The 22,687-nt window shown below is 43.4% G+C and overlaps 1 protein-coding gene across 1 annotated transcript in view; it reads left to right on the plus strand.

Annotated features, from left to right (window-relative positions):
• The window catches only part of CNTNAP2 (contactin associated protein like 2), a 1,679,055-nt gene that overhangs the window by 848,029 nt on the left and 808,339 nt on the right, over positions 1 to 22,687 (plus strand). The window contains exon 8 of the mRNA XM_030551435.1: positions 6,392 to 6,656. Within this exon, the coding sequence (XP_030407295.1) occupies positions 6,392 to 6,656 (265 nt within the window). The remainder of the gene's footprint in view (positions 1 to 6,391; positions 6,657 to 22,687) is intronic.

The raw sequence follows: 22,687 nt of genomic DNA on the forward strand, positions 1-22,687 counted from the left end.
TGGGCATCGGTCCCGTTCCAAATCGAGGAACCACTCAGCGTCGCTGCTCGAGATCCAGACGCCGCTCGCAGTCCCGGGACCGCTACCTGCGGCACCGGTCGTACTTGCGGCACCGATCAAGATCCCGGTCGCCGTCATATTACTCTCGGCACCGGTCTAGATTGCGGCACCGACGTTCCTACCGCAGCCGATCCCAGCACGGCAGCGTACGGCACCGGTTGACCTCCCGGCACCGAGCTGGTAGCAGGTCCCGGTCCAGATCGAAGTACCGCCATGACTCCCGGTACCGCTCGCTGGCACCACGCAGAGACGACATCGGGATGCACAGAGGCCTGCCGCAGTCATCGACAGCTCCTCCATGGCCTTCACGGCACTCGTCCGCTTCTTCCCGTATGGACAGCGCCCTCTTACGGGGGTTCGGATGCTCAGGCCCGCCCGGACCAGGGACCACCACAATGGTCCTTTTGGACACCCTGGGCATACCACCAAGCCCAGGGCGAACCTTCGGGCCCAGCTCGCTCCAGCCAATCGGAGCATCATCCACCAGAGGCCACAGTCAGCCGGCCTCCCCCCTCAGGTATGGAGGAAGACCCTGCGGATCCCCTGGCGCAGCAGGATGCCCGGGAAGTGGAGGTCCCTCTGGATGAGGCTTCCGTTCAGGAACCACTCCTCTCTGGGGTGTCTTCTTCCTCGTCCCCAGATGAGGTGGTAGCGGGCACATCTTCATCAGGGCCCCCGCCGATTGATCTCCGGGCACATCAGGACCTTCTGAGGCTAGTTGCCCAGAACATAAACCTTCCTGTAGAGGAATTCCCGGAAGTAGAGGACCCAGTGGTAAGCATCCTCTCTGCGGAGGCACCGACCAGGGTAGCCCTCCCCTTCATCAAGTCGATCCAGGCGAAGGCAGACACCATATGGCAGTCTCCGGCCTCCATTCCACCCACTGCCCGCAGAGTGGAAAGGAAATATATGGTACCATCCAAAGGGTATGAGTACCTCTATGTATACCCTGCTCCCTGCTCCTTGGTGGTACAATCAGTCAATGAGCGGGAACGCCATGGCCAACAAGTTCCTGCGCCAAAATCCAGGGAAGCCAGGCACATGGACTTGCTGGGCCGCAAGATTTATTCTTCGGGAGGCCTTCAGCTCCGTGTGGCAAACCAGCAAGCCCTCCTGAGCCGTTACAGCCACAACACCTGGGAGGCTGTCGGCAAATTTACAGAGCTGCTTCCCTAGGACTCACGCCAGGAATTTTCATCTCTCCTGGAAGAGGGCAGGAGGGTCGCCAGGACCTCCCTACAAGCGTCCTTAGATGCCACAGATTATGCAGCAAGAACACTGGCGTCGGGCGTAGCCATGCGCCGTATATCGTGGCTGCAGTCTTCCGGACTACCACCGGAGCTACAGTACACGATCCAGGACCTGCCATTCGACGGGCAGGGCCTCTTCTCTGAAAAGATGGATCCCAGGCTACAGAGCCTGAAGGATAACCGGGTCATCATGCGTTCGCTGGGAATGCACACGCCCCAGACTCAGAGAAGGCCATTCCGCCCCTACCATCAGCGCACTTACCCCCCGCCTCGCCCCAGACAAGATTTTAACCGGAGGCGAGGCCGGCCAAACCGTAGACGTCAGTCAGGTCCTCAAAGGGGTAACACTTCTGGGTCCGACAAGCCACCGCAGGGACCCAAGGCGAACTTTTGAAGGTGCGCCTGAGAGCAGCTTACCAGTCCCTTCCCTGGATCCACTTCATTTCTTCAACCTCCTCCGCCCCTTCCTGCCGTCATGGTCCCAGCTAACTTTGGATTGTTGGGTCCTGCGCATGGTGGAGTTTGGTTATCATCTTCAGTTTATTTCTCCACCTCCCCCATCCTCCCTCCTTGTCCCTCTTCAGGGACCCCTCTCACGAGCAACTTATCATCCAGGAGGTTCGCAAGCTCCTGCTCATAGGAGCTATAGAGGAGGTGCCAAGGGAGCTAAGGGGCAAGGGGTTTTATTCCCGGTACTTCTTAATCCCCAAGTCAAAAGGGGGCCTTCGACCCATCCTGGACCTGCGAGGCCTGAACAAATTCATCAAAAAGTTCAAGTTCCGCATGGTAACCTTAGGAACCATCATTCCTTCCCTGGATCCCGGAGATTGGTACGCCGCTCTCGACATAAAGGACACTTATTTTCACATTGCGATCTTTCCCCCGCACAGGCGGTATCTTCGCTTTGTGGTAAATCAGGACCACTACCAATTCACGGTCCTCCCCCTTTGGGCTCTCCTCGGCCCCCCGGGTATTCACCAAGCGTATGGCTGTCGTCGCCGCTGCCCTGCGCTGTCGTCGTATCCATGTCTTCCCTTACCTCGACGACTGGCTCATTCGAGGCACATCGGAGGCGCAGGTGACCGGGCACATCACCATCATCACGGAGCTGTTTGCGAGTCTAGGCTTGACCATCAACCCGGACAAGTCCACTCTGGTGCCTACGCAGAGCATAGAATTCATCGGGACAATGCTGTACTCCAACCTCGCGACGGCCAGCCTCCCCCGGCACCGATTCCAAGCCATAGTGTCCATGGTCACAAGCCTACAGGCCTTCCCAACCGCATCTTCTCGAATGTGCCTCGCTCTCCTGGGGCACATGGCCGCATGCACCTTCGTCACCAAGCATGCAAGACTCCGCATGCGCCCACTGCAGACCTGGCTCGCGTCGGTCTATCGACCGGGCAGGGACGCCATAGACACAATCTTAACAATTCCACCAAAGGTTCTAGGTTCCCTAGGCTGGTGGACAACGCCCTCCCAAGTGTGTGCGAGCCTACCGTTTCACGCCCCTCAGCCCTCAGTGTCCCTGACAACAGACGCGTCATCGCTGGGCTGGGGTGCGCACCTGGGGGCCCTGCGTACACAGTGTCTATGGTCACAGAGAGAGTTGACTTTTCACATCAATGTGCGGGAGCTGCGGGCAGTTCGCCTAGCATGCCAGACATTCCAACGCCATTTGCACGGCCGTTGTGTCACAGTATTCATGGACAACACAACGGCCATGTATTACATCAACAAGCAGGGCGGGACCCCGTCCTCCCCGCTGTGTCAGGAAGCAATACGTCTGTGGGACTTTTGCATAGCCCACTCTATTCATCTAGTGGCCTCCTTTCTCCCGGGAGTGCAGAACACCCTTGCGGATCACCTGAGCAGATCCTTTCTGTCCCATGAATGGTCCATCCGTCCGGATGTCCTCTATTCCGTTTTCCAGAGGTGGGGGTTTCCCCAGATAGATCTGTTCGCCTCCAGGTCGAACAGGAAATGCCAGGTATTCTGCTCTCTACAGGGTCGCTCCCCGGGCTCCCTGTCGGACGCGTTCCTCATTCCATGGACGGGACGTCTTTGCTACGCTTTTCCACCCTTCCCTCTCATCCACCGAGTCCTGATCAAGGTCCGGAGAGACAAGGCCCGCCTCATCCTGATCACTCCGGCTTGGCCGCGGCAGCCTTGGTACACCATGCTGCTCGATCTGTCCCTGGCGAATCCAATTGCCCTACCTCCTTGGCCGGATCTGATCACACAGGACTTCAGCAGGATGCGCCATCCGGATCTACAGTCCCTCCACCTGTCTGCATGGCTCCTGGCTGGTTAAGCCAGTCCGAGTTGCGCAGTTCTGACGCAGTACAACAAGTGTTGTTGGGCAGCAGGAAGCCTTCCATGCGTTCAACCTACTTAGCAAAATGGAAACGCTTCTGCTGCTGATGCAACCAGCACAGCCACGACCCACTCTCCGTGCTGGTCTCCCCTATTTTGGACTACGTGTGGTCTCTCAAGCAGCAGGGCTTGACGATCTCCTCTCTGCGCGTCCATCTCGCGGCGATATCCACCTTCCATCCAGGCGAGGCTGCCAAGTCCGTGTTTTCCCACTCTATAGTGTCAAGATTCATCAAGAGCCTGGAGCGATTATATCCTCAGGTCAAACGGCCTACCCCTACTTGGGACCTGAACCTTGTCTTGACCAGGCTCATGGCGCCCCCCTTCGAACCCTTAGCCACATGCTCGCTGCTCTACCTGTCCTGGAAAGTGGCCTTCCTAGTCGCTATCACGTCAGCTCGGCGAGTCTTGGAGCTTCGGGCTCTGACCGTGGACCCTCCGTATACGGTGTTCCATAAGGACAAGGTACAGCTACGGCCACACCCGGCGTTCCTCCCTAAGGTCGTCTCCAACGTCTTCCTGCCAGTCTTTTACCCAAAGCCGCATTCATCCCGAAGAGAGCAACAGCTCCATTCCTTGGATGTCCGAAGGGCTCTCGCGTTCTACATTGAGAGAACTAAACCCTTCCGAAGTTTACCACAATTGTTTGTGGCAGTAGCAGAGCGCATGAGGGGCATGGCAATCTCCTCCCAGCGTATTGCATCCTGGGTCACGTCCTGCATCAGGACATGTTACGACTTGGCCCGCGTGCCAATGGGGGCCCTTACCGCCCATTCTACCAGGGCTCAGGCTTCGTCGGCCGCATTTTTGTCTCATGTCCCCATACAGGAAATCTGCCGTGCGGCCACCTGGTCTTCTGTGCACACCTTCGCATCACACTATGCACTGATCCAGCAAGCTAGAGATGATGCCGCTTTCAGCGCAGCGGTTTTACACTCCGCAACATCTCGCTCCGACCCCACCGCCTAGGTAAGGCTTGGGAATCACCTAATTGGAATGGATATGAGCAAGCACTCAAAGAAGAAAAGACGGTACTCACCTTTGTAACTGTTGTTCTTCGAGATGTGTTGCTCATATCCATTCCACACCTGCCCTCCTTCCCCACTGTCGGAGTAGCCGGCAAGAAGGAACTGAGGAGCGGGCGGGCCAGCAGGGGTATATATCAGGCGCCATACCGTCGCCACTCCAGGGGGTGACCTGCTGGCCCACCGAGTGTTGCTACGGTAAAAAGTCTCCGATGAACGTGCACGCGGCGTGCGCACACCTAATTGGAATGGATATGAGCAACATATCTCGAAGAACAACAGTTACAAAGGTGAGTAACCATCTTTTCTTCACAGTTATAAAGCAACAAGACCTCTTAAACACATGATAACATGTGCCATGGACTGCTGTTTAATTCACTAGGTACTAGGACAAAACACTTACCTGCCTTGTGTACCTGGTATGTTACCATTGAAGTGCCATCATAGAATGTCAGCTCTTCAAAGACACTTTGGTGCTCTTTGTCTACACAGGACTCACTTGTCTACATAGGAGTAGTTACTTCCAGTTAACTGGCAGTCAATTAATTCAATATTGTTAACATATTTGCAAAGGCTAGTCTGGATACTCCACAAATTTTTGTTCCAGGTTACAAAATTTGTGATTTACCCGAGGGCTCAAGCTAGCAGATTCTGTAACAAATGTTTGGGGATGTTCAGACTAATGTTTACAAATGTATTAATTAAGTTAGGTAAATTTTCGGTCAATTAAAACCTCAAAGTGAAAAACTCTAGGCAAGCCAACTGGGACTGGCTTACAGTAAAGCAGTGAAGATGGTCCTTGGCCTTAGGTGATTATCAAGCTCCTCATTCATGCTGTGAATTAAAAGCTTCAATAACTCTTTGAAACAGTAAGGTCCCTAAACTCTTGAATATAATGTTGTGTGATATATTATATGTTCCAGATGTGTGTTCAGATGATACTGTAACATTGGGATTGTAATAAAGACAGACAGATCTTTAACATGTTCAGAACAAACACTTATTTTTTTTAAATTCAGGATGTCATACAGAGTTGGAACTTCTGTGCTGATGTCAGTTAAATAGTAATTTGCTAATTATACTCTCTAGAGGCAGGATGCCAGGCCATATAACATTTTGGCACTTTGTATAATATCAATCTGATACGTGGATTGTGTCTATAAAAACTATACTATTCCAATTTGAATACTATAATGCCACAGAAGCTGCTTACTTTTAAATTCATATCTGGCATGGGAGCACAGTGTACTATCACATAGGAGATATGTAAGTGAGGAGAGTCATGCTCTTCCCATGATTGGTGGCTCTTCACCTGCTTCAGTCTGCAATAGAAGAGAATCAATGATATTTTAGGATTTCTTTTTCTTAAAAAAAAAAAATCATTTTTGCTCCTCGGGATTAGTAATGACATGCACAGTCTGTTACTGCCAGGTCACAATGTAATCCATCCCTGGTCAGTAATCTTTACATCTAAACATATGTGCTTATTTCATAATTATAACCTGCCTCTCATGCATTTTAACATGCAAAACACCCCACACATCAACTTCAATTGAAGTCTCACAAATGGAATGAAGCTCATATTCAGAAACCAGACATTTCTAGCAATATTTATGGACGTAGAGGAGTTTTCTCACTGTATTTAAGTTTGGGGTTTTGTGCTTTTTGTTTCTGTTTTAGGGAAATGTAAGTTTTTCGTGTGTGGAGCCACATACAGTGCCTGTCTTTTTCAATGCTACCAGTTACCTGGAAGTGCCTGGTCGCCTGAATCAGGACCTACTTTCAGTCAATTTCCAGTTTCGGACCTGGAATCCTAATGGACTTCTTCTCTTCAGCAACTTTGCCGATGAATTGGGTAATGTCGAGATTGACCTGACTGAAGGCAAAGTCAGTGTCCACATCAATGTCACCCAGGTGAAGAAGAACCGAATAGACATCGCATCAGGTAAGCAGATTTTCAGGGTTCGGGTTTTATTTTAAGTCTCACAACAATCACAGTGAATTCAAAATTGAAAGAGTTTTATCTCTTAGACTTAAGTTCCAAATTCAACAACATTTATTGTAGATTAATGAAATCCTTTATTTTATGCTTTGATGGATGAGAGGTAGAAGATGTGAAAATGGTATTTTCTTTTATAACTTCCTCTCATCTCATCCTTAGTGTTCTCTGCCTCATTTTGTTTTGAATAGTTGTGCTAAGCAAACATTTGTAATTGGACTAAGGACATTTCTCAAGTATTAGAGTATGGTTATGCTACATTTTTTTCCTTTCTGTTGGCTACTGACTTTTCTGTTTTTTTATCCCTTGCTCCATTATCAAAGCAGCATTTCTTTTTTCTCCCTCCCAAGGGGCAGACAGCATAGCCATTTCATGTCAGATGTCATGTCTGATCTGTCAGTATGGAGATGGAAACCTCTCATGTTCATTCAACCTCCTACCTCCTCATTTCTCCAGAGACCATCAGTGGGTACATCTATACTGGGGAAACTAACACATTTGAACTAATATGGTGATAGACACAATTTTTATCTTAGCATGGATGAGAGCAGTCACATTTAGAAAAACATGGTTAACATTAGGGTTGAGTTAGATTTCAAAAGTAGGAATGCAATGGTTAATCAGGAGCAGCTAGTGTACTTTTAAACATGACTGTCTTTGTTCATCCTAAAGGCAGTATTGTGGGCAACATTGTGTTAGTTAAGCTCTGTCAGTCAACACATTTTCTAATGTGATGCATTTTCCCGGTAAAGATATGCCCAACAGCGTACCTGATCATTGTCCTGGAGAGCTAGGTTACCCAAGTTTTTTTTCAAACTCACGTGTTCTGTATGTCATTTTCTAGAATGGGATCAGGCTAATGCCCGATATCATATATAGCTATTAATTCATCAAGATCTTTCATTTGGACTTTTTGGGGGGAGAAGTGTGGGGCATATACTATAATCTTTACCAACATTTCTGTTCTGTCAGTGTTAGGAGGTTAGTGTAAGGGGACTGTTATGCCCTTACTAACATTCAGTGGGGGTGTTTGGTTGCTAGCTCCCAGCACTAAAAGGGGAGGGATCGATGGCAAATCAGGACCCTGAGACTGACAGTCCCCAGGAACAATGGCGAGAGGCCAATGCTCCAGGTCAGCCTGATTGACAGGGCGGGCAGGCTAATCAAAGAGACAGAAGGCCAAGGTGAGATCCATCCTCCGTGAGAGCTGAAATTGTCTGGGTCAGACAGAGTGAGGCCGAGCTAAGGAGAGAGCAGGGGCCCAAGCTAAGCTGCAAGGAGCAGAGCTGCAGCCCAAAAATCCAGAGCACAGCCCAGAGAGAGAGACCTGCCCTGGGAGGGGAGCTGCAGCAACCAGAGCCAGAGGGGCCAGACAAGCAGCCCAGGAAGCAGGTGAGAGCTGAGAGAGAGTCACAGAAACAGCTTGCAGAGCAGACCTGCCCTGGGAGCAGAGCTGTAGCAACTGGAAGCAGAGAGGCCAGAGAAGCAGCCCAGGGAGCGGAAGGCAGAGCAGCAGCAGCAGCAGCCGTGCTGAGGCAATGTGGGGAGCTGGGGCTGGAACAGTCCGGAGCTGGGTGCGGTGAGCAGCTCGGGAGAGCGAAGGGGGACCCTGGGCAGTGGGCCCAACACAGGGAGACGCCTCAGCCAAGAGGCTCTGCAAGCTGGGCTTGGAGGGGGATAGTAACCCTGACAGAGTGGGGGTGACACTGGGGAGAAGGGTTCCTGCCACCCAGAGCCTGAGAATGTGTGACTACTGCCGGAGCAAGTGTCCAACCCGCAGCGTCCCTGCAGCACAGCCAGGGCCTGAGGAGGAGGCCTGGGACCTACAAGGAACAGACTGTGAACTGCCCTGACATTCCAGAGAGACTGTTTGTAATGTTCTCTGCCACAGAGCAGGGTGATGTGTTTTCCTTTAACCTTTCCCATTTTTCCTTATTCTTTTTTTAAATTAATTGTTAATTAAATAACTTGTATTTGCTTTAAATTGTATGATGTGATCAGTGGGTCAGGGAGGTGCACAGTGCAAAGAGAGTACCCCGGAGTGGAGACACCCTAGCCCCTGTCCTAGGTGACCACAGCAGGGTTGGGGGTTGATCCCCCCAGGAATCCTGGGTCCAGCCTTGTCGGGGTTATGAGGACTCTGTCAGACAGGAGAGTGGAAAGAGAGTCCTCAAGGGCAGGGAGGCCTCTGGGTAAAGGAAGTGGGAGCGAGGACTCAGATCCTTTTGCCAGCCCCCTTCACCGGGGTAGTGCAGAAGCCAGGAAAGTTCCCCACAATAGCGGGACCATTCCCCTGCTTACATTAGCATGATGGGGAGAAAAAGAAACCACTTTTCACAGATAACCTATCTGAAGTGTGCTAGCTGAATATTCATGCTGTACACAATTAATAATTTTAAAAGGGATCTTTGAGGAAGTATAAAACAAGGAAAATGCTTCATATTTTTTTTAAATAAAAGTATTTTTCATGTGGATGAATCAGGACACTAACAATTTATTTGATTGTGGAAATATTTTTGTGAGTTCTTTCTTTTCAGCTCACTAAGAGCTGAATAAAACTTTTGATACAAACCTAAAATTAGAGGAGTGTGTTACCTGTTTAGAGGTAGTACTGAATATAATGGTCATAGCAACATTTTAAAAAAAATCTAAGTGTATTTCGTTTTGAGTTCATGGAATTGGAACAATTTTACAAAATATGTCAGTGATGTTTTATGCTATTTTTACTGTTAGATTTGGTGGTTAGTTGTTGTTTGTTTTGTTTTTTAGCTTGGTAATATTTACACTGTAGATTTGATTTTATTTTCCTGTGTATTTAGAATGTACAAATGATAAGAGTCAGTAGTGCTCTGGATGTACTGCAGGGAGTGGGAACATTTTGGCTCGTGTGCTGGCACCTCTTAACAATATGTGCCTTGCCTCCCTTCTCCCCACTCTCCCCCTCCTACCTCCCCGCTTGCTCCATTGCTGTGCTGCCCAAAAGTCTGGTTTAAAGACAGGTTCTCCCTGATGCCATAGGGGCTGTCAGAATACTTTCACGTTGCATTTTGAATAATCATCAGTTTGTTCTAGAAGTAGATTTCACAACCTGTTCAGCAGAATATTTTGAGTCCTTAAAATTTCACCAAGTTGCCATTAATTTTGCCTGAAGCTTGACTTGGGGTGAAACCATATAAAACATCAGTCAACATGTTGTGAAGTGGACTCATATGAAGAGGAATCAAAAATGTTTGCACAAACCTCTGTCAAAATAAGCCACAGGATTTTGCACAGCTGTGACCTAACGTCAAGATACACAACTTCTTCCAAAAGAAATCCATCCAATCTACCTGGATGGTTTAATCAATAGTCCAGGAATCACATATAGCCATTTCATTGTATGACTGTGTTTACTATTCTTGGTCCTTGCTTCCATTTGTGCTGTATATTATGGTTATGGATGCCTTACAAAGCTTAATAATAATACACTTGGTAGTACATTTTGGTCTTTAGATGCCTTTGTGCTCGGATAGTCATCCTGCATGTCTATTGATCCATTTTACTTGCTTATTGTCATTTTGAGAATCAGTGTGCTTGAATTGTGTATGCATATGAGGATAAGGAGAAGACCCTAGCTCTCTATCAAAACTGATGACTTGCTAATTAAATTCCCATCCTTCTAACTGATAGCTTGATAGTCCATAATCTCTTATTAAAATACTGTGTGTTTGTTGTACAGAGCCTTATGATGTCTGGTAAGATTCAGATGATATATCAGCTGAAGTTTTTGTTGTCATCCTGACAGAGCTTTCATATTTAATTAGATTGAATATGTTGTCTACGTACAGACAGGCAGCTTTTATCTAAATATTTTCATGGTATTTTATAGAACATTTGCTGAGTCATTTGCATTTGTAGCATCCTCAAATCACCTATACCTATATTTTTTGCTACCTATTGATATCAGTGAGATGAATGGTTTACAGGTCATTGTAAAAGATACTAGGTACAACTGCAAAGTTTAGAGGCAATAAAATCAAGTAATCATCAAGGAGAATCAATTGACTGTGGTAAGAAAAGTGAGCACTGCTGTTAATTTGAGGGCTCTAAAGGAGGTTTATTGTTTGTCTTTAATGGCAATTCCGCTGCTCCTATTGTCATTTTATATAATGCTGCAGTGCTATATTCATCCAGAATACTGTAAAATAGTAAAGTAGTTTAATTTAAATCCTAACTATATTGCTGATCTATTGCCTTTACTTCTTCCCTGGGGTAATAGGGTGCAATCATGAACTTTCTTCCCTCAGCTTAAAATGTGTTTTCCATTAGCAGAACTTGATTGCTCAAGTATTTACAGAAAGCAAATGCAAAAGGGATTATGGAGAATTAATTTTCAAATATAAGGGCATACTTTGGGAAAATCTGTTGTGGTATGTTCAGGTCTCAGCAATAAATATTACATTTTGAGGGCATTTTGCATCTATTAAAATGTTGTGGATTTGAGATTCTTTTGATCAAATTTCAACCTCTTGAGGTTTGAAGTCTGTTGAACATTCTTCCTTTCACTGTTTGGGAAGGAAGCTACTTGAATGCAATTTCAGTCAAAAACAATGTTCCCTCTGTGCAACTGGACAGACATAATGAGTGAGATGGAACGTATCAGAAGCAGTGAAGACAGGAGAAAGCAAGAGATGAGCAGAAATTGAGTGGGAGAGGATGTCCAGAATTAACATTATGACCTTCAGGTACGATTGTGATGCTAACTAGCAATGTTGTTTGTGTTGATAACAATCTTACATTACACCATAAAAATTCAAAAGTGAAAAGCTAGTGGTGGTCGTGGTACATGTAGGTACCAATGACATAGGGAAGGATAGGAGAGAGGTCCTGGAGGCCAAATTTAGGTTGCTAGGTAAGAGATTGAAGTCCAGGACCTCCATGGTAGCATTCTATGAAATGCTTCCGGTTCCATGAGCAGGGGCAGTTAGACAGGCAGAACTGTGAGATCTCAATGTGTGGATGAGACAATGGTGTAGGGAGGAGGGGTTTAGATTTATCAGGAACTGGGGAAACTTTTGGGAAAGGGGAAGCCAATACAGCCATGGTGGGTAACCTGCAGCCCATAAGGGTAAGCTGATTGAGGGTCACCGACATTTTGCGGACATTGATCATACGCAGGCATGGCCCCCTGCAGCTGCCAGTGGCCGCGGTTCACCATACCCAGCCAATGAGAGCTGTGGGAAGTGCTGGCCAGCACATCCCTGTGGCCTGTGCCGCTTTCCGCAGCTCCCATTGGTCGGGAACAGAGAATCACGGCCACTGGGAGCTACGGGTGGCTGAGCCTGCGGACGGTTGCCCAACACTGCTGTACAGGAAGGATGGGCTCCACCTAAACCAAAATGGAACCAGATTGCTGTCACTTAAAATTAAAAAGGTTGTAGAGCAGTTTCTAAACTAAAGGCTGTGGGAAAGCCAACAGGTGTGGAGGAGCATGTGGTTCGGACAGAGACATCCCTTCCGGGAGGATCTACTAATGGAGATTCTCTATGTCCTAGTAAGGAAGAGAGTATGGAAGATAAAATACAGGTAGGATCTAATGAGAAACAGTCAAATGATAAAAAAAAAAATGTATTCAATTACATCATCTAATTGGCAGCAGCTAAAAAGTGATACATTTTTAAAGTGCTTATATACTAATGCTAGAAGTCTAAATAATAAGATAGGTGAACTAGAGTGCCTCATATTGAATGAGGATATTGATATAATTGGCATCACAGAAACTTGTTGGAATGAGGATAATCAATGGGACACAGTAATATCAGGGTACAAAATATATCAGAAGGACAGAATAAGTCATGCTGGTGCGGGAGTGGCATTATATATGAAAGAAAGCATAGAATCAAATGAAATAAAAATCTTAAACGAACCAACCTGTACCATAGAATCTCTATGGATAGTAATTCCATGCTTGAATAATAATAATATAGCAGTAGATATATATTACCAACCACCTAACCAGGATGGTAATAGTGACTGTCAAATGCTCAGGGAGATCAGAGAGGCTATTAAAATAAAAAACTCAGTAATGGGGATTTTAACTATCCCCATGTTGACTGGGTACATGTCACCTCAGGACAGGATGCAGAGATAAAATTTCTTGGCATCTGTCATAAACATACAGCTAAGGGTAGCATAAATCCCTCCTTACCCTGTAAAGGGTTGTAAAGGGTTAATCCCTCCTTTACCTGTAAAGGGTTAAGAAGCTCAATAACCTGGTTGGCACCTGACCAAAAGACCAATAAGGGGAGAAGATACTTTCAAATCTGTGGGGCAAGGGGGTTTGTTTTTTTGTTTTTTTTGTGTGTGTGTCCTTTGTTGAAGGTGCTTCAGGCTCATAAGATGGAAGCATCGTGGGAAGGGCCATTCACAGTCCAAGAGCACCTGGGAGCTGTTAACTATCTCATAGCATTCCCCACCTTAAACCTAAAGCCTAAGGTGTACCATGTTAATTCTCTAAAGCCCTTTTATTCCAGAAAATTGAAGGTTTTTCAGTTTACAGCCCAGGGAGGAGATGATGCTGAGTGGCCTGACGGTGTCTACTACTGGTTCTAGTTCCCAAAACAGATGAGGAAATACACTTTGGCGTGGACTACCATAAACTAAATGCTGTAACTTGCCCAAACAACTATCCCATGCCACACAGAGATGAGCTATTGGAGAAACTGAGACATGACCAGTTTATCTCTCCCTTAGACTTAACCAAGGGGTACTGGAAGTATCACTGGATGAATCCGCCAAGAAAAGGTCAGCTTTCATCACCCATGTAAGGCTGTACAAATTTAATTTACTCCCTTTTGGGCTGCAAAATGCACCCTCCACTTTTCAAAAACTTGTAGATAGTCTCCTAGCGGGAGTGGGAAAATCTGCAGTGGCCTACCTTGATAATGTGGCCATCTTTTCTAATTCATGGGCAGAACACCTGAAGCATCTGCAAAAAGTCTTCGAGCGCATAAGGGAGACAGGACTAACTGTTAAGGCTAAAAAATGTCAAATTTTCTTTTGTTTTAACTTATAAATTTTCTCTGTGCTAAGAGGGAGGTTTATCCCTGTTTTTGTAACTTTAAAGTTTTGCCTAGAGGAGAAGTCCTCTGTGTTTTAAATCTTTTTGTTACCCTGTAAAGTTATCTTCCATCCTAATTTTACAAAGGAATTCTTTTATCTTTTTTAAAATAAACTTCTCTAAAAACCTGATTGTTTTTCAGTGTCCTAAAGACCCAAGGGTTTTGATCTGTGCTCACTTTGTAACCAATTGGTTAGGATATTATTCTCAAGCTTCCCAAGGAAAGGGGGTGTAGAAGTTTGAGGGAATATTTTGGGGGAGTTAGGGCTCCAAGTGGCCCACCCTGAATGTTTGTTTAAATCACTTGGTGGTGGCAGTGATACCAAGGGCAAGTAAGGAATTTGTGCCTTGGGGAAGTTTTTAACCTAAGTTGGTAAAACAAACAAACAAACAAAAAAACAAAAAAAAACTTAGGGGATCTTTCCTGTGGGTCCCACCATCTGTAGCCTAAAGTTTAGAGTGGGAAGGAAACCCTAACAACATATTAAATGACTGCTTCTTGGAGCAGCTAGTCCTAGAACCCACAAGAAGAGAGGTAATTCTTGATTTAGTCCTAAGTGGAGCACAGGATCAGGTCCAAGAGGTGAATATGGCTGGACTGCTTGGTAATAGTGGCCATAATATAATTAAATTTAACATCCCTATGGCAAGAAAAACACCACAGCAGGCCAACACTGTACCATTTAATTGCAGAAAGGGGAACTACACAAAAATGAGGAGTTTAGTTAAACAGAAATTAAAAGGTACAGCACCAAAAGTAAAATCCCTGCAGACTGCATGGAAACTTTTTAAAGACACCAAAGTAGAGGCTCAACTTAAATATATACCCCAAATTAAAAAATATAGTAAGAGAGCCAAAAAAGTGCCACGTTGGCTAAACAACAAAGTAAAAGAAGCAGTGAGAAGCAAAAAGGCATCCTTATTTACTTGGATAACATTTAGTGGGGAGGAAAGGGTTCACTTTGTTGTTCAGTTCTGAGATGTGAAGAATGTTTACTTTTCCTGCTTTTAACAGACAGACCTAGTCAGAGAGGAGAGACAGGATAGCGGAGGAATATGGCTTTTGTTGATGTTCTCAGATAGGGTAGGATAGTCTACTATTCTGAGTAGTCCTGTTGACTTCAGTGTAATGACCCATGTGAGTAAAAAATAAGAGTATATCAGCCAGATATTCCTTAAGGCCCCCTTGTGCGGTAGATAAGTATTATTATCTCAATTTTATGGATGGGAAAAGTGAAGCATAAGAGATGCAGGGGAATTTTTAAAGCAGGCCTATTTGGATTCACAGCACAGAATGTTAACACTCACTTTTGGATGCTGCAATGTTTGAAACAGCTTCAGAGGGGGAATCTTTTTCAGTTTGGTATCTGTCTAAAATAAGCAGAGTTTAAGTCCCTGAGTTTTGTTAACAGTGTAGGGGCTCGGGCTCATTTTCAATATGTAGGCCGCTTCTAAACTCTAGAGAATGTAAAGATCACTCCCTCAGTAAAGACTGCCAGCCATTCTTTCATCAGATAAAAAAAAATCAGGTGGAAAAAAAGTATTTTCCTTTTTAAGTTGGCCCTTTGATTTTTCTCATTAATGCTAGTAATCGATGACCAATTGTTGGGATTGGTACATAATCCATTAATGACTCAAAAGTCTTCAGGTTTGTCTGCCTGCAGAAGTGGTGGATAAAGCTTAGGTAACACAAATCAGGAATGCCAAATGTGAAGACAATCCAAATTATTTGTAGAGGAGAGAGTGTGACCAACAATTTATTGAACTATACCATTTGTTTCCAGTCTGTCTCAGTATAGGGGCATAGATTTGAGCTATAACAATTTACATTCTCTTGTTCAATGCTAGCTAGAGGTTGTCTGTGATACTTTATGATTTTTCTAGCATTGCCTTTGCATCTTTCTAATACACAAATAAGCTGACTGTGAGAGGTCCACAAGGCATGCAATAAAAAGGCTTTGGGTGAATAGATTGTAGCTCATGGCAAGCTTCATCTGACTGTGACTTTACATCATATTTCATTTCACAAAGACTCAGTGCTACCATCAAACAGACTGAACAGTACTCTATTCTTAACACTATTTAACTGCATGCTGGTTACATGTAATATTTAGGAAGTTGTTTCCAATGTGAAATAAGTAAAAGAAGTGGAGAGGGAAGGAGAGAAGATATTCCACCCCTTTAGGTCAGATTATGTGACTTTACTGACCGTCTGCTCAACCAGGTTTCTCTTGGTCCTGTGAGTTTTTAGTTTTTAGCCCCAAAAGGATCAAACAGGGCTGAGGGTAATAATCATAATAATTAAAAAAAAAAAGTGGTTGGTCAAAAATTTACTTCCAAAAAGCACTGTTGAGCTAAGAGAAGGGAAGGGAACAGATCTCCCAATATGGAAGGCAGAAGCAGTTGTCATACAAACTCAGTGAGCCTAATTCTGCTCTTTCCTGTGCCAGAGTAAATCAGGAGCTAAGTCCATTTGGTCAACAGAGTTACTCCAATGTAAAACTGGTGTAAGTGGGAAGTGAATCTGGGTCAGTGAGAATGAACAGTAAATAAGACAGTGTGTCAGTGAATAGCCTACTGAGTGGGATGGGATTATGCTAGTGGGAAGTACTTAAAGCTTGTCTATATATCTAGAATACAACGAGGCAATTGATCTTTACTGTTCAGAATTAACTATAATTAATATGTGCCTAGTCAGATGTTGGTCAACATATACATTAGCAATAGGAAAGACTCTCAGGGCTAAACAGTCCAGAGATTTCCTTTTCCTCCTGATTTTAAAAGGACTGTCCAAATATATATTGGGGGCGGAGGCAGGGGGAACTTCTGCTCATGCTTGCATAGGGGAACTTCTGAATAACTTCCCTGAAGTCACTGTTGTCAATCTGGATTGACTTCAGATATAAGTGGAAGCACTTGGCCCTTTGGAAGGTGGAAAGGGAAATGTCCCCCTTCTCTTCTTACTCTGCCTAAAAGTCTCTTCTAGTGAGATTTCTAGCTCAGGTTTGCAGACCAACAAGCTCCTTTAAGCTGAGTTATAGTTCAGAAACGTACCAAAACTTTGGACTGCTTTGATCACCCAAACCACATATCTCAATTTCAGTAGCAGGGGGGGGAAACTCTGGAATGTCACTAATAACCAAAAATCCCTGTATGGGAAAGCAATGTCAGAACACTAAAATGCTACTCCTGTGAAATTCTGAGAGCGCTTACCTCTGTTCTTTGATGACAAACCACATACCCATGGCTCAATGAGCAAAATAACTTCCATTCCTATAGAGGAAAGGCAAAGTTTTCAAGGTGGATGATTCTGAAATAATCCCCTGATTTATCGCATGTTTACCTTCTCACTTTATGGCTTTTCACAGACAGCTTTGACCTTTCCTGTTCAAACATCCTCAACTCAATCTAAATACAACAGGATCTATGAAGAGCTCTTGGATTTTTAACACAATCTACAGCATAAATCCCTGCAAAGGGACATTGTCCCTTTGGCCCTTAATATCTTAACAGAGAAGTTTCCACTACGCTTAAAATCTTCCACCATTAAATTTAATTCATCTGCCTGGAGCTCCTTTCTCCCTCTCCCAACTCCCCTTAGTTAACATCTCATTCCAAATACAAGCTTCTGCTCAAGGCTATCTCGCTAGTTCGTCCTGTCAAGCACAAACTTATTAAAACTTGGGACATGAATATCTTTTTGTCATCTTTATCTGCATTAGATAAATCTGCCTTCTCCCCATGGGATCTTTCTGGGAAGCTTTCCACCCTTCTTTTGCCTCTGCTGAGTCTCAAGCTGTCAGCGTTACAGTTCTTTATATTTTAGACTCTGGGTTAAGGTAACATCCTTGGGGTAATAAAGTGTTTCTGTGTGATAGATCTAAAGCACTACTGGTCCAGCTACAATACCTAGCGGCATTTCACTTGGGAATCTCAGGAAATGTTTATGCATTCATTGTTAAATAAAAATTCAAATGGAAAAACTGTGTGTGTGTGTGTGTGTGTGTGTGTGTGTGTGTGTGTGTGTGTGTGTGTGTGTGTGTGTGTGTGTGTGTGTGTGTGTGTGTAAAAGGGGAAGGGAGCACTCCCTCTGGCATTGGGATAGCAGTCCCATCTGTCTCGCTCCATATTATTGGCTCTGGGTTAAACAGGGTAGTTATATTTTCTCCATGTTATCTGAAGTGTTAGGTATAGAACTACAGTTAAAATTAATTTCCACCATCCCCTCATTGGCTTGACCATGATGAGGATGAAGGGATCCTGTTCATAAAGGGCAGCATCTTGATTTAAAGATGGAGGGAGGCAAGAAATGGATCAGAAGGTGAGGAGCATTGCAGAATCATTTCCTTCCCAGTTATCAAGGATGATACCTTTTTTTTGAGGTAGTGAAGTTAAACATCAAAGGTAGCTATGAAAATAAAGTCTTATATATTTAAATTCACGGGATAAGAAGAAAAAAGATGCTGATATCATTTATTAACTTTGCTCTTTCACATTGCTCTCACATCAGTTTTTGTATTACAGTGCAATAGGTTATCAAGACAGTTCTGGGAGGGACTAGAGTTCTTCATTGCTATCTTTTTTCTTTTCAGAAAATTGATGAGGTTGACTCAAGTTTTTGTAATTTCTGCTTTACAGAGGATGGGTTTTCACTGTAGAGATGGCTACCAGATACAGAGGCATTTAACAAACTAGGTGATAGTGGAGCAACTCAAAAAAGATTACACCTACTAATAAAACTGCCCATTACCTGCATTGCACCTTGTCTCATACTTGTAGGGACTCACGATAAGGAGATCTGAGTTCAGTCCCTGACGCTCTTACTGACTTTGGACAAGTCACTTCATTTCTCTCTGCTTCAATCTCTCCAGATGTAACATCAGGGTCATAATACAGTAGTGACCTTTGCAAGACACTGTGAATTTCAGTGATGAAAGGCTGATATATGCCAGGTATCATAACTACTACTCAAGCAATCATTTTGCTATGCAGTTTTTTTTTATTAGGAAGAAAAAAGAGAATATTAAAGAGCTAGATGGGAATTTTAGCTTCACAGCTGTCTCTTAAAATGCATGTAGGTGATATGGATAAAACTGGACACAACTCTGAAAATATACTTTTATCACCCATGATTTTTTAATTAAATAAGTTTGATGGGCAGCATGGTCAGCCTTAGTTACTTTTCTTGCCATAGTTGTCATCTTCAAATGATTTCCTAGCTTGGGAATCACGACTGCATTCTCGAGTAGGGCCCAGTCTCACTCCAACAAAGTCAATGAGGATTTTGCCATTAGCATCATTGCGGGAAAAATGGGACCCTTAGTTCTGAATGGTAGACAGCTGCCCAGTATTTCTAGTGTTATCCAGAGCACATTAGGTTTTACTTCAGAAGCTCTTCTTTCTCTGTATTTTGTTAGTATGCATATTTGCATCTAGAGACAGCTCTCTTGAAATCCTTTTTGGCAAGCTGAAGGAGGCTTATTTAAATCTTATTGGAACAACAAGAGGCTGGTATTAAAAGGTTGTTAAAAAGGGTATGTCAGAATGTGAAGTTGTTGGCTTCTCTATCTTTAGAAAGTTCAACATAATTTTTCACCACCAACATCATTGCTTTTTGATTAAAGTAGCTATAAAGAAAGGAACATTAGGATGCAATAGAAAGGAGGGCTTCTGCAATTGTATTGGTTATGCTTATGCACATTCTAGCAGTGATGTCCCTAAGGTGACATTGAATATTCATGTAGACTTCATGTAATAAAAAGGGAGTGGAGGAAATGTTTTCTAGTAGCTAGAAGACTGGGTATCAGAATTCTTACACTCTATTCCTAGTTCAGCATTTTGTGACTTAAGTACCTTTTAATATCATTTCCAAAACCAAATGCCAAACAATACAACATAAAATACTGCACAGAAATATAGAGGGGTGAAGTTATCATTTAATACGTTAAATCTGTCAGAGCTAGCTTTGCCCATTTCTCCAAAAGGTGGAGAAGAGACCTTCTTTTCCTTTACAGCATGGGGTTTTTACTCAGAATCAAAACAGGAATCCCATGCCTAGTAAAAATTTCCCTGAAGCTTCCTTTAATTTGTGCAGAATTTTGCCTTTTCAAATTTTTAATCCTATTTCTTATTGCTACGTGACTATGTATCCTACTATATCACTAACTGGTTGCTTATATTAAAATGAATAAAAGTTACACCAATATCAAACATGATTATGTTATTTACTGAGAAGACCTAATTGCGAATATAAAGCATTAATTTATGAGCTGGGAACTGACACTCAGTGTCTTCTCTTTCATTATTATTCAGGAGCCTGGGCAAATAGATTACTATCTGTGACACGTTTCTGGCAGCCCCTTGTGATTTGAGAGTGTTATTTTAGAAGGCCAAGAGAGTCATTTTTGTATATAATGAAAGGAAAAGATGTCAGACATACATACATCTTTTATGTTGCATAAAACTTAAATACTAGGTATGAGATTCTGTTGTCAGTTACATCAGTGTAAATTCAGTGTAAACTACATCGACATCTGGATTTACATCTGTATAACAGAGAACAGAAGCTAGCCCTAGGGATGTAATTCAACTTTTGCATGAGCAATGCAGCTCCTATTTAAACTAACTTGGCCTAGTTGTTTTATAGGTTAGGGTAGCCATGCAGAATTATGGTGTGTGCTTTGGCATTTTCAATTGACATTACTTGTAATAGAGTTAAAAGTAAACTTTTTACACAATGCTCCCTTGAAATGGCATCATCTACATGCTGTGCTATATCTACTTTCTGAGTATAGTTGGCAGAAGCTGTTACTTTTTTGGTGTAAAAATAAACTCGGAAAAAAGGAAATGTTTCTTAGATGCATGTTGCTGGCTGTGCCTTTAGTTTGGTCTTGCAAAAGATGGTGAGTCCCTTCAGGCATCTTTGCATGTTGCTTCTTTCCATTTTATAATGCTGCTGAAGCAGCAGCACATGAGCACTGAGGTGAAACAGAGCAGCCAAGCTCCTTTAGATGAACAGCAAAATATATTGTCTTTGTAAAGTTTCCTCATTAACTTTATGCATTTGGTAAAGAATCCAAATTGTCTTGCTGTGAAGCAGCACTATAAAATATATAGTTTATTCTAATACCAAGTAGGGGTTTAAGAAAAGATTGCAATGGGGACAAATCTTGCATATGCCTCATATCTCTGTTGTTGAATATTTACTTATAAAAGAAAAATGCATTTACTGGCATGACTTTGCCTTTTGTTTCAAGAAATAGTTGTGTGTGCAGTGTATTAAGTCTCCATTTTTTTAAAAGCTGAAAAAGGTTTTTCTTCTTATGGAATTGAAATGGCTTTATCAGATTCTTACTATGAGTGTTATGACTTATGACCTCAAAAGATGATTTTCCATTAACCTTTCAAAGCTATTTTAACATCTGTTTTAGTCCATGTAATGTTCTCAATATATGCATTAAAATGATTGCCAGTTTGAGCCTTTCATCTACTTTACTCCAAGAACTAATACATGTGTTTCTAGCTGCCCAGAAGAATATTTTTAACATTCTAACCTTGATACTTACATGATTATCTGTATATTCAGTGAAAGCAAAATTGGTTCCATGGGATGTGCACTTGTAACACTACACTATTAGCAGCACTGAAGTGTGCGACAGAATAATGTGATTATGAAGTGTAATCAGCCGAGTATCTTTATTTCTACAACAGTGGTATGAAAGGACACAGGGGATCATGCATTCATGCTGTGTGGTACAGCTTTGTATGTCACACAACCATGCAATCTGGCCATAAAGCCAGTGTACCAGGTCTCAGGAGAACCTCCACTGTGCAAGAGGGATCTTTCAAAGGCACAGAGCGGGATGCAATGTGTCTCACTCGATTCCCCCTGCCTGCAGCCTGTATAGCAAGAAGGAGGAATGTATTTGGGATACTGCACTTCACACCAATACCCAGCAGCTTCATCACCTTGTTATTTACAGACAGCATAAGATATTTTTTAAGTGGAAATAATATATACGAAACATATCCAAAGCTCAACCAGGTATAGTTCCCATTGGTCCTTTTTATGAACCATTTTACTCAGTCCTCTTGAGATGTGAACACTCTTCCACCAAGAACTGAATATAGTCCACCAACTCATTATGCAAAAAACACTGATTTCAAACAGCCAAAAGCCCTATAGTAAAACCTAGAACCTATTGAAGTCATTGGGACTTTTGCCATTAACTTCAACGGAGCCAGGATTTCACATAGGATTTTTAATTTGGCCTCCACCAGTATTGTGGATGAAACTTTAATCCGGCAGATAAATTCAGGCAGTAAATTTCAGGCCCAACAATTTCCACCCACAATTGCAGCCATTTAGAAGATGTATTACCGGAATTGCCAGTGCAGATTTTGTACAGTAATTAGGTACAATTACAAGAACAAATAATTATGCTAGCATTTATTGAAAGTGCCTGCAATACTGGAGGATATTCTTGAAAATGTATGCCTAAAACACTACCACCTCTGCTAGATCAGATGAGCAAGCTATACAGGGAAGAAGTTCTAGTCCAATATATATATATATATATTCACTGATCCTTGTAGTGGAAAAACACAATATTAATTGTACCTTGCATCTGATACAGTTCAGAAGGAACCATTAAACCAAAAAAAAGTGACCTGCACTCTCATTAAGCCCACCTGGAACATCTTCCCTTTTGGAATCCAAGGATCTATTTATTTTTTTCAGTCCTTCCAAACTGCAGGATTTATTGTTAAGTGAGTTAACAATAAACAATTCCTGCATGATTATAACATGAGATATTACACCAGAATTAAAAATAACCTCCTCACAAAACAATTGGGATTTCTCAGCATTCATAGAGAT

Source organism: Gopherus evgoodei, chromosome 2, assembly GCF_007399415.2.
Source record: "Gopherus evgoodei ecotype Sinaloan lineage chromosome 2, rGopEvg1_v1.p, whole genome shotgun sequence".
Taxonomy (NCBI): Eukaryota; Metazoa; Chordata; order Testudines; family Testudinidae; genus Gopherus; species Gopherus evgoodei.